This window comes from Sitophilus oryzae, unplaced genomic scaffold (genome assembly GCF_002938485.1).
Source record: "Sitophilus oryzae breed Bouriz unplaced genomic scaffold, Soryzae_2.0 scaffold_1499_pilon_pilon, whole genome shotgun sequence".
Lineage (NCBI taxonomy): Eukaryota > Metazoa > Arthropoda > Insecta > Coleoptera > Curculionidae > Sitophilus > Sitophilus oryzae.
The window spans coordinates 1164437-1180879 of NW_022146168.1; the positions used below are offsets into that span (position 1 = coordinate 1164437).

A 16443-nucleotide genomic window follows, 5' to 3' on the forward strand; every position below is an offset into this window, starting at 1 on the left:
GATTACATTGCGAAGCCTTAAGCTATGCGCCGACAGGTAATTTTTAATCGGCCGACTATTTAGTTGCCTATTTGTAACCAATATGATATTCTTATGGAGCCGCGCTCACATGCAATCAAATAGTCGGCCGATCGACTTCATAAGTATTTATCGTTTTCACTTTTACAACTAATTAGTCGGCCGACTAAAAGTTACAGGTTGGCGCGTAGGCTTAGTGTATCGAATTTCCCTTCACAGTATCCCTACTATTTAAAATCGCAAATCAGGGAATTCAAAGTGTCTTGTTTTTCAAATTAATATTTTTTTAGAAAATATGCGATAATTGTTTTGGTTTGGTTTGGTTTGGTTTGGTTTTTACTACCCTTCTAAGTTTACTACCCTTCTAAGAGTATTATTTTAAGGGTTTGCAAAAAACGAACAACAAATATTGGCCTCTACAGGGTGAGTCTTAAATAATAGTCAATTATTTTTAGAGCTGGTAGATCTCGATTAAAGAAACATATTTTCTCTTTACCGTTTTCCAAAATAACTGAGTTATTTTACTTTCAAAATGCAAAAAAAAAATATTTTTTTTTGCTTAAATTTTGAGAATCACTGGATCTTTTCTGGGTTTTCTTTCTTGTAAATTTAATCTACTACCTAAGTTACCATATTATCGAGATATTATGTTTTTTAACTAAAAAATAAAATAAAAATCCAAACATTTTCTCAAAAAATGCAGGGGAAGAAATATACTAACTCCAAAAATAATTATTGAACTTATTTAACACTTACCCTGTATCACCATCATCATCATTCTCAACTTATTTAACCACTTCCAAGTATGGTATAGCCCCCCTCATATATTTAGATACTCTCTTTGTAGTTGAGCCCATTGTGGTATATTGTTGGTTATGCGAGCCCAAGTTATCCCTGGTAATTTTCTAATATCATGGTCCCATCTCAGGTTTGGTCTTCCTCTAGGTCTCTTCATTCCTCGTGGGTAGCATGCTTTAATTTTTGTGGTCCATCTGTTATCCGTCCTTCTTGCCTGTCCTGCCCATTAGGGCAACTAGCCTAGGCTCCAATATATCTATATTGTGGATCCCTATCCATGTGGGCATTACCGGTAATGAAACTGCTGAGCATTACGCTAAAAATGTACGTCTAAACTGTACAGATAGGTCATCAGTTTATTCCACGGGTTGTCTGCACAAAAAAATCGCCCGATTGTGCAAATCCCTGGTTCAACTGGAGTGGGATCTTCTGGAGGAACCTAACAAACTCTGGAATGTCAAAAAGACATTCTTCTGTGGTTTCTCCACATCGAGTTATGATCGTCGCAAAAAGCCGTAGTAATTAACAGACTCATGTTAGGACATTGTAGGTTTTCTCATCAATTTTTGCTTAAGGGCCAACCACCGCCTCTATGCGATAAATGTAGTAATCCTTTAACTGTCAAGCATATCCTCAAGGAATGTAATCAGTTAATTAACCTAAGAGAGCCATGCAATCTTTCGTCAGACATGTCGGTTATTTTCTCTACAAGTGAGCAACCAAAACTTTTTGATTTTCTGCAAAGATCGGGATATATATCTGAAATATAGGTATCTAAAAAACTACATTTTGGTTTAAAGCAACCAATTATAATTCAATTGTATATATTTTTACGTTTTATTGATTTATTCTATGTCGTCTGTACCATTTACTTTTTATTTTTACAAAATCAGTGTCTGTATTCTTAACATATACAATCTGTCTATAAACGTATTGTTTAGTAAAATGTCAAATACTGTTATTCTTTTACGGTCTTTCTTGGTTATTCCCAGCATATTATTTCGTTCCATTGAACGTAATGCGACCTGCAGTTTCCGAACGTAATGCGACCTGCAGTTTAAGAATCTAGGTTTCGCATGACTGGTAGTACACATTGTCACCCTGTATATGAGACATCATATTATTTCCTGAATTGAATCTTTTCATCTGGTACACAAAGATCAAAGAAATTTGTTTATATTGTGCTCTGATATAATAAACATATACTGCTTTATCCAGAGCCATTCCTGGTACGCAGGCTAATTGAACTAGTTCCATCAAAGGATGCGAACGAAATTAGAACATTCCTTCCTTGTTCTAAATCGCGTTTATAGTTTAAAACAAACCCTTTGATGTCTGCTGTGCTACGGATTTTTAATAGAGGTATTTTTGTTTAGCTTTCAAGGCGTAGAGTTTTAGGACCGCTCTTGTTCATTTTATTTATAAATATGTTTATCGAATCGATGTAATCTTCTTCTGGATTATCCGTGACTGATATTTTCCTCTGGTAGCGCTTTGGAGGAAATCGTCGTTGGTGTTGAAACTGCTATTCAGCACTTGCCCGAGGCTTCTAAAGTATTTACAAGAGAGGCTTGTAGAAATCAGTTATCAAAAAATATCGTTTCAAGTAATTCATTAAAATCTAGCTGATAAGGGAAATAAGGTTGTTATATTAGATAAAAAAGACTATTACGATAAGGTTAACAACTTAATCGATAATGGCCCCTACATAAATTTGAAAAGATGGTAGCAGACGTTAAAAAAACTCTAAAAGAATATAACACCCTTATTGATCTTTCTTTAAAGAGGAAATTGCAAGTATCCAATCCCTCATTACCAAAATTGTATGCTTTGCCAAAAATTCATAAACCGGACAAGTCTATGCGCCCAATTGTTTCGGCTGTAGGTTCTCCGACTTATAATTTGGCAAAATGGTTATCAAGGGAGTTCGAAAATTTACCTGATCATGAACCTTCTTTCTCAGTTAAAAATAATATTGAATTCATTAACAAAATTAAAGATATAACATTGCATGAAGGTGAAATTTTGGTCTACTTTGATGTATCTTCGTTGTTCCCAAGTGTTCCAATTCCACATATTTTAGGCTACTTAAAGGAATTACTGAACGCAAATGGTCTCGACAACAAAACTGTGAGTGAATATATTGAGCTTACATCGTTATGTATGAAACAAAATTGTTTTCAATTTAATAACAACTTTTTTGAACAGCGGGAAGGTACAGAAATGGGTAATCCATTGTCTCCATTTTTGGCTAATTTATTCATGAGCAGGTTTGAAGTGGAGGCTAAGAATCAGTTTGGGTATTTTCCAAGAGTATGGTTTAGGTATGTGGATGATATTTTTGCTGTTTTTGACACACATTCAGACACTATAGATAATTTTATTTCTAAGTTAAATAATCGTTTTCCTTCCATTAAATTTACGCATGAAATTGAGAACAACGACAGATTACCATTTCTAGATGTATTAGTTATTAGAAATACTAATAATTGCCTGGCATTTGATATCTATAGGAAAAATACGACCACACGCAGATATATTCCTAATGAATCACATCATAGTGTTGAACATAAAATGGCTAGTTTAAATTTCTTAGTTCATAGGTTACTTAGTTTCCCACTTTCCAACGAAAGATATGAAATAGAAAGAGATTACATTAGGAATGTAGCTGAGTGTAATGGATATTCTCCTTTACTAGTTGATAAATTAATTAGAAAACGTAGGTATAGGTTAATGATTTCTGAAAATTCGACTTTTCAAGTGGAGAAAGATACGTCTAAATATTTTTCGATACCGTTTGATAGAGAGTTATCCCGTGGTCTAAAAGGAATTTTTAAGAATGTCAATTATAAACTTGTGTATAGTGCTAATAATAAATTACAACAATTATTAGGTAATCCAAAAGATAAAACACCTCCACTGGAAAGGTCGGGTATTTATGAAATTTCTTGTAAAGATTGTAATCAGAAATATGTTGGGCAAACTAGGAGATCAATATTAACTAGATTTAAAGAACATTTAGCTCAGATAAGATATGGTAGACCGGATAAATCTTGCGTTGCCGAACATATTGTTGATAATGAACATTGTATAGATCTTAATAATTTAAAATTAATTAAACAAGTCTCAAATTACAGGCAATTAGATGCATATGAAAGCATCATAATTAATAAATGTAAAGATAGTATGAACAGAGTCAACGGTCCAATTCCTTCAAGTTCTTTGTTCCTACTACTCTAGTGGCGGAAATCTAACTGTTACGCTCAGTAGGCTCTGACTTGGTTGGCTAGATTTTGCCACGCCACTCGGTGCCCACTGAGCGAGTATATAAACGCTCAACTTGTAGATTGTACTTTAGTTTATAATCATCTGCTGATGATGCTAACATGGTTAGCGAAACGCGCGTCCAGTGTAAAAGTAAAAGTGTTTTGGTGTATTGTGGTGATTTAGTGTTTTTATTTTGCTGATATTTTCCTCAAAATAATTCTCAAGAGATTTTTAAGCTTACCACAAATAGAGACATAACTCCTTTGGGAGATTATTCACTATAACTTTTTTATTTTTTCAGATAAAAAAAACGAGATTTGGTATGTTAGTAGTGACATAAATTAGGACTGATTGACGTCTTCAATTATTAATGACTACAACTTTTGATTTTTAAATAGCACACTCGGTATATTTATACTTTATTCGATAGAAAATCACACTCTTAGTAGAATGACATATCATACGTTAACTTTTGACATTTTCGCTTAAAAAAATCATATTTTAAATTTCAATCTAAAGTGCCATGGCTGTGTTAAAAAACACTAATTTTTAATCAAGAAGCCTTGGAAAAATAGATTTGATCGTTTAATGTTTTTCATGTCTTGTCCTATGGATGTTTAAAAGATGCCCAAATCGTATTTTTAATAATATGTGAATTTTTTCATATGGAACAAGGGTGGCTCATTAGCATATTTGGAAAAAGCATTTTTTTACGAATAATTTGGTACCACACACTTGGTATTTCGAGTAAAATTGTCGTTATGAACCGCATGTTACCATTTCAAATAAATCATATGCGAAAATGTCAAAAATTGACATATGATATGTGATTCTAATCAGATCACTTTCACAGATTTTCTGTCGAATAAAGTAGAAACATACCGAGGGCGCCATTTAAAAATCAAAAGTTGTAGTCACTTCCGGTGAAACAGGAAGTGACCAGAAATAATTGAATACGTCAATCAATCCTAATTTATGTCATATACTAACAAACCAAATCTCGTTTTTTTATCTGAAGAAATAAAAAAGTTATAGAGGTGAGCCACTTTTGAGACGCACCGTCTAGTTATTTGACTGAAATAGTAAATTTGGGAACTATTTATTTTTTTAAATTAATCATAAATTTTTCTTTGGAAAAATGACGATAAAAAAGTTTCTGTTGAACTTTTGACACAAAAACATTTCAAATTTATGATTTTAGTTTTATAACTATTTAGTCAACATGTCTAATTTATGTCAATGACGACAAGTATTAATAATTTTCTCATGTCAAAAAACTCCCAGACATCATTTTTCATCCAAATATTGACGTTACTTTAGAAATTATTTGGAAAAAATGAAAATAAAATGAAACTTCTACACCCTGTATCTCCGAAACTAAGCATTTTAGGGCATACATTTATACAAACTTTTTTAATTATTTTTATCTGCAGAATATGCTGCCGAAGTTTCCGGAATACAGTTCGGACCACCCTGTATATTGGGTCTGATGAATAAAGAGAACCAATTGCTTTTTCTATAAAACTATCTTTGTTGGTTGTTTACAAATTGTATAAATAAGTAATAATATTGTAAGTCTATTTCAAGAAATTTAAGTAAAAGCATTTGCTTAACTTTTATTCACAAGACCTATTGATTGTATCCTATACGTATATTATTAATGTCACTCCCTTTATGAGCGTATACAAATGCCTTATATAACCGTCGATTTAATAAAGGAACCTCATTTCGTGCTATTTCAACCGACAAAGCAAATTACAAACACAAGACATTTCCTATTTATTAAAGACAACACCCGTCTTCACGCAGTCCCCCTCCTTTTAGCAACCCTTCGCAACACTCTTGTTCTTCCACCAATGACAAAACCTCTAATTAAGCATTTTCAAGGTTATCCGCTGGCGTACAGTAACGTGTGTTAAGTTAGCACAACCACCATTAGAAATCAGTGGAAGGACATAATAATTAGAAACTTTACAGTTTAGTAGGAATTTGCCGTTTTTTTGCCGGGGGTTTTAACAGTAGACTGTCTCCTCAATAAACACCTCAGTAGATTGAAGCTAAAGACGCACTCTCACGACTCGACTACTTGACAAGTACGCCAATACTGGCATACTTGGCAAGTATCCCCGACGTATCCATTTCAACAAGTATGCCAGCACAAACATTGTTTAAATCCTTGGCAAGTAAACAGTATAGTCGCATCGACTGGGTCGTCCTGAAATTGTCGTTGCTAGTGATTCTTTTTTCTTTTTAAGTTCTTTTACTGTACACTGCAATACGGTTTCTATGTTCTTTATGTTTGGCCATCCATATGAAGCGCTCATTTTCGTATAAATCCATAAGTTCCAAAACAACATTATTTCAAGACTACACGGAAAAAACCAGCTTTGTCCATTTTAATAAGAGCTTAGAAAAATGCAATCTAGTGTTTTTAAAGAAATATGTTATTTTCGGTTGAATAATTAGAACATATTACTACCAATTCTGAATTATTAATATAGTTAATTATCGCCATATTCTGAAATACCGAAATCAAAAAATGCAAAACAAAACAGGGGAAAACCCAGGGATGTCCAATTAAAGGTTGAATAAAATCTAAACCTAAACTATTATTTTTTTGTTGTAGGAAGAAAATTAATATTTAAGTAGGTTTTTATTAGAATACATAAATTTACTACACGTAATACTAATTGCCAGTGCCGGACTTAGACATCCAGGGCCCCTAGGCATTTGACATTTGGGGCCCCCATGGCATAGCCAATTTGGAGCTTATATATAAAAGTTGCGCGCCACTCAATGCATGGGGCCATTATTGCTAGGCTGGCCGGGCCCTTAGGCCCGGGCCTTGTAGGCCTAGGCGGATATCCGGCCCTGCTAATTGCATGCTTGTATATAATTGCATGCATGCAAGATGTATGCTTGTCGCCCATGTGTAAGACAACATCTCTGGTTTTTACCATTTAGGCATGAACTATTCTGGTTTTCTCCTGGTACGACAAAATAACCAAGCTGTTATATCTGGGACGAAGAGTATTATTGCATTTTTTTTTCTCGAATGACGCTGACATTTGCCTATAAAGTTGTATCGCTATCTTAATTTCTATAAAAATGTGACATATCTGTTTTTTCCCGTGTAGTCTTCATTTGTCCACCCCATTTATTGCTGAAAGAACGATTTAGGTATGTCGCCAATATTGAAGTTATTAATGTAAATTTGATATTATATAATCTATTATTGTTTTAACGTTTTAAATTATTCGCAATTAACTCGAAAAGCACTACGATCCGGAAATAAACGGGACATACGCTATAACAGTACAATTATTTACGCAGTCGTTTTTTTGCGCCTCGGCAAGTATAGCCAAGGCTGGTCAAGTCTACACTTGGCAAGTGTACGAATAATTGTGATCCTTTGACTCGGGCTATGTTTACCGACAAAGAGTGGGAACGCGACAAGTGACCAAGGAAACCGTTCTCACGACATGGCGAGTATATTCCAATAACAAATGTTTGTCAAGTACACGAGTCGTGACAATGCGCCTTAAGAAACAACGGCGAATGCAGATTCTGTGGCAAAAATGGAGAAACACCAGAACACCTGATCAGTGAGTGCGTCGAGACGACAACCAATTTTGGTACGACAGATATCGAAGATCAAGATCTAACCTCTGTGAGACAGTCTCAGATACTGGCTTTCGTTAAAGCCCTGAGACTGTATGATGAATTATAACTCAAGAAAGGGGGACACACAGTAGATTTGTAAGGTGGCGCTGTTCTTAAGGCGGCTGATCAGAGTGCGTTAGCCTATTTGATTTGCATTGAAGCATCACATGAAAACACATTTAGTCAAAAGCGTTTTTGCCTAAAACTGTTTGCTCTGTCTGTGTGCGTCTAGGCTTAGATTATTTTAAATTCAGAATATTGATAGCCTATAAACAGATATAGAACTGCTGTTTTTGTTATTTCGAAAATAACGTTGACATCGATAAATGCCTTTTTACGACTAATAAATAATGTTTTTCGATAAAACCCAAAGTTAGCAGGTAATCCCTAGGAAATACGTCTATAAACATGGTTTAAGAGGAGATATAAATATTTAAGATCTTCTTAAAGGGCTTTACTAAAAAGAGCTTTCAGTTATTTTTTATATGTTTACTTTCAAACGGGGCAAATCCCCAAAAGATATTAGTTTTTCCAAATACGAATAAAACATGAAAGAGGACTTCTGGTTATATTTCCTGTATACAGGGTAGTCCGAATTGAATTCGGGAAACTTTGGCAGCATATTTTGCAGGTAAAAATAGGTAAAAAAAGTTCGTATATATATATGTCCTAAAATGCTTAGTTTCGGAGATACCCTTCATTTTTATTATGATTTTTTCCAAATAATTTTTGAAAACTAACATCGATTATTGGATGAAAAGTGGGGTCTGGTTTTTTTGACATGACAAATTTGATTTTAATGTCAATATGACTTACTTGTAGAGAGTAGATTATCCTAAATAATTATTAGACTGAAATCATAAATTAATATGTTTTTGTGCCAAAAGTTCAACACAATCTGTTTAATCATAATTTTTGCGAAAAAAATATGATTAATTAAAAAAATAGAAAGTTCCTAAATATATAATTTCACCAAATAACTATCTACCCAACATGTTTATTTTTTGTCAATAATGACATATATTGACTATTTCCATTCTAAATATCTTGAACTGCTGCTCGTAGCGGTTTTTACTAAGAGACCCAACGTGATTTTTACGTGAAAACTGACGGAAATGTATATATTTTTTCATTCAGTAGTTTTATACGGGTACGGACGAAAAGTTGTTACTCTTTAAAATAGTTAAAACACTGCAGGTGGCACTTCCAACAATTAGGAGTCATATTAACATCAAAATCAAATTTCTCATGTAAAAAAAACACCCAGATACCCACTTTTATCAAAATATCTAATATAGCAAGGAAATAATTTGGAAAAAAAACGAAATAAAAATTCAACACCCTGTATCTCCGAAACGAAGCATTTTAGAACATTTTATACATATTGCTTGTATAAACTTGCTCGTAGCGATTTTTACTAAGAGACATTTTTTACGTGAAAAATGACGGAAATGTATATTTTTTTCATTCAGTAGTTTTATACAGGTACGGACGAAAAGTTGTTACTCTTTAGAACAGTTAAAACAGTGCAGGTGGTGCCTCCAACAATTAGGAGTTATATTAACATCAAAATCAAATTTATCATGTAAAAAAACACCTAGATACCAACTTTAAAAATTATTATATTTTTATTAAATATGTATAAACTTTTTTACTTGTTTCTATCTGCAGAATATGCTGCCGAAGTTTCCGGAACACAGTTCAGACCACCCTGTATAACAAGTTTATTTAAATTATGAGCTCTGTCTTCATATCTAATCTTTTTATTTCTTTTTTTCAGTAAAATACCTACGAGAAGTGACGCCTTACTTTCGAAAAGCCAGCATCATATCTGAAGTGGGTTGGGAACTTCAAAGAGGGTTCTTGTCTGGTGCCCCACCAGTGGTAAGGTTCCCCCAAAGAGCAGATACCCGTTATTTACCCCTACAACTGTGTCATTTGGCCAGGAATTTCAGATATCCAGACCCAGGTGAGAAAATTAAATTATTCTTTATTATAAATGCAACTGGTACTATGTAATTAGTTAAGTATACTTACTTTAAAACGTTTTCAGAGTACAATATTTTTTTTATTGTTTTTTTGAAATACTTGTTTCGTAATATTCAGTTATTTAGTACAGGGTGTTCCATTTGGGTGTGCGTGTTTGTATCATCATTCTCAGCTTATTCGACCATTTCCAGTTATGGTGTAGCCTTCCTCACATGTTTAGATACTCTCTTTGTAGTTAGGCCTATTGTTGTCTATTGTTGCCTTTGTTGTCTATTGTTGTTATCTATTGCGAGCCCAAGTTATTCCTGCTAATTTTCTAATACCATGGTCCCATCTCAAGTTTGACCTTCTTCTAGGTCTCTTAATTCCTCGTGGGTACCATGCTCTAATTTTTGTGGTTCATGTGTTGTCCGTCCTTCTTGCCAGGTATCTTGCCTATTGCCACTTGAGGGATTGGATTCTGTGGATGACATGTATTACCTGGGTCTTTTGTCGTATCCAGGCTATTCTCTTACGGTCTTTCTTGCTTATTCCCAGCATATTTCGTTCCATTGAGCGTTGTGCGACCTGCAGTTTCTTTAAAATGCCCGTTTAAAGTGTCCAGGTTTCGCATGCATAGGTTATGCATCATAGGACTGATAGTACACATTGATCGAATGTTTTCTTCTTTAGATAAAGTGGCATTCTAGATTTAAATATAATAACTGAGTTTTTTTCATAAGTACTTCATGTTAACTTAATTCTTCTGTTGATTTCTGGCAGTAGAGATCCCGAGCTGTGTATTAGTTGTTCCGAATATACAGGGTGCTACAAATTCGAGGTACGAGCATTGGTATCTCGGAAACCGTAAGAGATATGAAGATGGTTAAATTGGGGCGAAGTTGCACTTTAGGATGTTCACCAAGATGCCATCAAAAAAGTTTTAAAAATTTCAAGGATTGCTGAGTTTTAAAAAAAAAAACGGATTTTTTTGAAAATCAATTTTATTTTTTCCTGGCGTTACTTTTTAGAAAATCAAAAAACTATTTGCACATTCTCATGGCTACTTTATTAGGGCTATCTAATAGTATTTTTAGATTTTCAAATTAGCTGATAATTTGTGAGATACAAAGACCAACTTAATTTTTTTAAATACGGACCTGCATTTTTTATTTGCAGTTTTGAAAGAACTCGATCTCCTGAGTACAATGATATGCCACACTTGATGCTTTATTTTGTTTTAGGTATCTTAACAATAACAAAACTATTTAATTATTATTTAAAATAATTTCAAGTCCCACTCTGGTTTTTTAAATTATTTAATCTGATTATATTCATCGCACCAATATGGATCAGCGCTAATTAACATCGAATCGAGCCAATTGAACGATTCAAACAAATAATACCCAGGTGTCAGCAATTTAAAAATATAATTTATACATTTTTTATTTTGAAATCTCAGTGTACGATCTAATAATATGCATAATATTAATCGTAGTTATTATAAATAAGTCAACTTCTACAAACTAGTTTCTAAAACTAGTAATGCTCTACACGTTCGAAAGGGTTACCACCGTCCCTAATATACTATACCCTAATGCACAAATTAATGTATTTTTCGTTCAATCTTATTTATAGCTCTTTGAACATCTTCTTATACTTCCGAATGCATTCTGTACTCTTTATTGTAATGTTGAAATGTATTGTCACTTTTAAAAATGACATCAAGTAATGCCCAATAATTTTATATTATTTTTTATTATTTAATTGCATTTGATTATCCGTATTTAAGGTTTTACTCCACGTCATTGTTAAGTTTGAAAGCTTACCAATATTGTAACGATGAATAGATTAAATATTAAAAAAAAACAGAGCCGGACTTGAAATTAGTTTAATTAAATTTTGTTCAAATGTCAGAAACAAAAAATATTAAGTGTGGCATATCATTTTATTCAGGAGATCGAGTTCTTTCAAAACTTCAAATAAAAAATGCAGGTCCGTATTTAAAAAAAATTAAGTTGACCTCTGCATCTCACAAATTATCAGCTAATTTGAAAATCTAAAAATAATCAGGTAGCCCTAATAAAGTAGCCATGAGAATGTGCAATTAGTTTTTTGATTTTCTAAAAAGTAACGCCAGGAAAAAATAAAATTGATTTTCAAAAAAATCTGTTTTTTCCAAAAAACTCAGCAATCCTTGAAATTTTTAAAACTTTTTTGATGGTATCTGGGTGAACATCCTAAAGCGCAACTTTGCCCCAATTTAATCATCTTCGTATCTCTTACGCTTTCCGAGATACCAATGCTCGTACCTCGAATTTGTAGCACCCTGTATATTTATATTCTTCCACTATTTCCAGTGTGTGTTATTTATTAGAATGTCTTTTTTTCTGTCTACTACTAACTACTACTCCAAACCGATACCTACTTTAGTTTTTGCTAAATTCATTTTGAGACCTACTTTATTGCTGGCTGTATTTAGTTGGTTAATTTGTGCTTGTAGTTCTTTAGGACTATTGACAATTATGACAATCCTTTGTTGGTACAGCCTAGTTGACTGATTGTTTTTTCTAGTGTTGCTAGATAAACAGCTTTGGGGATAGGTAATATCTTCTTCTTACAATGCCATACTCTACACAGAGTGTCGGCTACCTCTCGCATGTACCTGTGATGTGTTTCACAAGTACACGGGGCCTACAGTTTATCGCCGAATCCGAACGGCACTATTTGAGAGGCTGTACAAGGCAAATATACTCAAGGTGGTTTGCCATTGCCTTCCTTGGGGTGGCGGCTCGCTGGTCGCTCTATTTAGATAAATAAATATTTTTATTTAAATAAATAAAGCGACCGTACTGGCTGAGGATCGAACCCAGTACCGTCCCATCTGTTGCACCGCAGATCGACGCACTAGCGCTACGGCCGGCCACATAGGTAATATAATTTGACATAAACTATAACCTGCGTTTAAACGGGCTTTTAAGGTCCACTCCAATGCAAATCTAATCGATCATACGGAAATGCCGCAATATTAATGTTTACTTTAAGCCTGGCGAGCTTAGGCCGCGGACATTATTCATCTTAATAGCCGGCCAGGGTCTGCGCAACGCGCCACTAAAACCAAGATGTCGGAATCCTGTTCCTCTCCGGCCAAATTTAAAACAATTAGCTTAGATATTTATAATCGGGCCGAGCCGGCCGGACGCTTAATTCTTTCCCGGTATTTACGGGGCCGTAGCTGCAGACACGGCCACTTTTTTACGCTTTATTCTCGCATTTTTCTTTGATTTATCGCTGCGCCACAGATGCTAAATTGTTTCGACTACTCTACGTTTAAATTAGAAAAAGTGACAGTAGTTCGAACTAATTTTATATGGTAAATTAAAAATTAGACAATTTTTTGTTTATTTTATAACTTTTTTGCAAGGGGTACAAATTTTTTGTGGAGATTTGAATTAGAGTGAGAATCCACCAACGGTCTAAGACACTCGAAGAAATATCTCAGGACTTACGACCGAGAAAAATCAAAGATTTTCCTTGATTTAAATAAGAACAATCTCCGGATAGTCGCGGAGTTGTTAACAGGACAATCTCTCCTCAAAAAACACCTCAGTAGATTGAAGCTAAGAAAGAACAGCAAATGCAGGTTCTGTGAGGAAAATGGGGAAACACCAGAACACCTCATCACTGAGAGCGCCGAGACGACAACCATTCGTACCATAAACTTCGGTACGACTGATATCGGATATGGAGAACTAACCCCTATAAAACCGTCTCAGATACTGACATTTGCCAGAGCCCTGAGACTGTATAATGAGTTACAACTCATAAAAGGAGGACACAATAGATCTATAAGGTCACGGTGATTAACTTCCCCCCTCCCATTCAATCTACAACATGCAAAAATCTATTTTTTTGTCAGTCCGATTCTCGTTGCCGGTACAAAAGGAAACTTTTCCGCCGTTTTTATTACGCGAGCCGCGTAAATTTCCTGGGAGCACTACAGAAACAATGCGCCTCTCCCCCCTTCTCCCCTTTGTGTCCCTATCCACCCCAACAATGGCCGGCATTCCTGCGGGACTTTTTTTCTCCCCCTTCCGCGACATTAATCATTGCCAAGCGGGAATAGCGGGCGCGCGGAATTGAGGACGTATACCTGAAAAAAGCGACCTTTTTAGCGAGAAACTTTGCAGAACGACTACGAGGGGGCGAAGAGTCAGACTATTACGGACCTGTTTCCCGCCGTTCCTATTCATTTCGAATGTCTAGTTAAAAACGAATATTTTTCTGTGTGGTTATATTCTTTTTTGTACTTTTTTTAGCTGTAGGAAACGCTCGACTAGTCACTTTTTTATTTTTGTTATTCGCCTTTTCCGCAGTTTGTTTTGGACAAGTTGAAAATTTATTATTTTAATATATTTCTTCCTGTTTTATTTTGATACACAATGTAGATTGTAGAGGAGGGGGTGGTAATATGGAACCCCATTTTGTTTTTCCTACACAATATTTTTATTTTTTCTATTAACGATAAAAGCTATACATGAGAAAGTTCGTTGTTTAATAATTGTTAATATCTAAAGAGATTTTCCTTCATTTAAATAAGAACCATCCCCGGATTTTCACGGGGTTTTTAACAGGACACTGTCCCCTCAATGAACACTCACGCTTTCTCTTAGTAGATTGAAGCTAAGAAACAACGGCGAATGCAGATTCTGTGAAGATAATGGGAAAACACCAGAACACGTCATCACTGAGTGTGCCAAGACGACAACCATTCCTACCATAAACTTCGGTACGACTGATATCGGAGATAGAGAATTAACCCCTGTAAAACCGTCTCAAATACTGGCTTGAGACTGTCTGATGAGTTACAATTCATGAAAGGAGCACACAATAGATTTATAAGGTCGCGGTGATTAACTTTCCCCCTTTCCATACAATCTACAACAAGCAAACATCTATTTTTTTGTCAGTCCGAGTCTCGTTGCCGGTACAAAAGGAAACTTTTCCGCCGTTTTTATTGCGCGGCGCGCGTAAATTTCCTGGTAGCACTACAGAAACAATGCGCCTCACCGCTCTCCTCCCCTTCCGGTCCCTGTCCTCCCCAACAATGGCCGGCGTTCCTGCGGGACTTTTTTTCTCCCCCTTCCGCGACATTAATCATTGCCAAGCGGGAATAGCGGGCGCGCGGAATTGAGGACGTATACCTGAAAAAAGCGACCTTTTTAGCGAGGAACTTTGCAGAACGACGACGAGGGGGCGAGAAGTCAGACTATTACGGACCTGTTTCCCGCCGTTCCTATTCATTTCGAATGTCTAGTTAAAAATGAATATTTTTCTGTGTGTTTATATTCTTTTTTTTATTTTTTTCCCTGTAGGAAACGCTCGACTAGTCATTTTTTATTTTTGTTTTTCGCCTTTTCCGCAGTTTGTTTTGGTTTGAAGACGACAATCATTCCTACCATAAACTTCGGTACGACTGATATCGGAGATGGAGAATTAACCCCTGTAAAACCGTCTCAAATACTGGCTTGAGACTGTATGATGAGTTACAATTCATGAAAGGAGCACACAGTAGATTTATAAGGTCGCAGTGATTAACTTTCCCCCTTTCCATATAATCTACAACAAGCAAACATCTATTTTTTTGTCAGTCCGAGTCTCGTTGCCGGTACAAAAGGAAACTTTTCCGCCGTTTTTATTACGCGAGCCGCGTAAATTTCCTGGGAGCACTACAGAAACAATGCGCCTCACCGCCCTCCTCCCCTTCCGGTCCCTGTCCTCCCCAACAATGGCCGGCGTTCCTGCGGGACTTTTTTTCTCCCCCTTCCGCGACATTAATCATCGCCAAGCGGGAATAGCGGGCGCGCGGAATTGAGGACATATACCTGAAAAAGCGACCTTTTTAGCGAGGAACTTTGCAGAACGACGACGAGGGGGCGAAAAGTCAGACTATTACGGACCTGTTTCCCGCCATTCCTATTCATTTCGAATGTCTAGTTAAAAACGAATATTTTTCTGTGTGGTTATATTCTTTTTTTACTTTTTTTTCGCTGTAGGAAACGCTCGACTAGTCACTTTTTTATTTTTGCTTTTTGCCTTTTTCGCAGTTTGTTTTGGACAAGTAGAAAATTTATTATTTTAATATATTTCTTCATGTTATATTTTGATACACAATGTAGATTGTAGAGGAGGGGATGGTAATATGGAACCCCATTTTTTTTCCTACACAATATTTTTATTTTTTCTATTAACGATAAAAACTATACATGGGGAAGTTCATTGTTTAATGATTGTTAATTACTAAACAGATTTTCCTTCATTTAAATAAGAACTATTCCCGGATTTTTACGGGGTTTTTAAGAGGACACTTTCCCCTCAACGAATACCTTAGTAGATTGAAGCTAATGCCGGGGCCAGACCAAGGCGACAAAAATTAAACAAGATTTTGAGACAAAAACAAGACAAACTTGCGACAAAAAATGGGAAATTCTGACAAGACAAACTTCAGACAAATTGTCCACACCGCAAGGACAAAAGTACAACAAAGTCAAAAGTTTAGTTGTTGCGAATGATTTTTATTAACCATGTATGATTTCACTGGTCCCCTACTGTTGGCAGCACATTGTAGCGTTTTTTATAAACATTACCACTGCGAACGGCAGCTTTTCATCGGAGAGGTAAGGTATCTCACTGGAGAAAAAACCAATCAATAACACTAAACAAAAAAAT

At 35.3% G+C, this 16443-nt stretch overlaps 1 protein-coding gene across 1 annotated transcript in view; it reads left to right on the plus strand.

The window, feature by feature from the left end:
• LOC115877823 (beta-1-syntrophin) overlaps nt 1-16443 on the plus strand; it is a 196825-nt gene that overhangs the window by 124347 nt on the left and 56035 nt on the right. The window contains exon 2 of the mRNA XM_030894150.1: nt 9527-9715. Within this exon, the coding sequence (XP_030750010.1) occupies nt 9527-9715 (189 nt within the window). The remainder of the gene's footprint in view (nt 1-9526; nt 9716-16443) is intronic.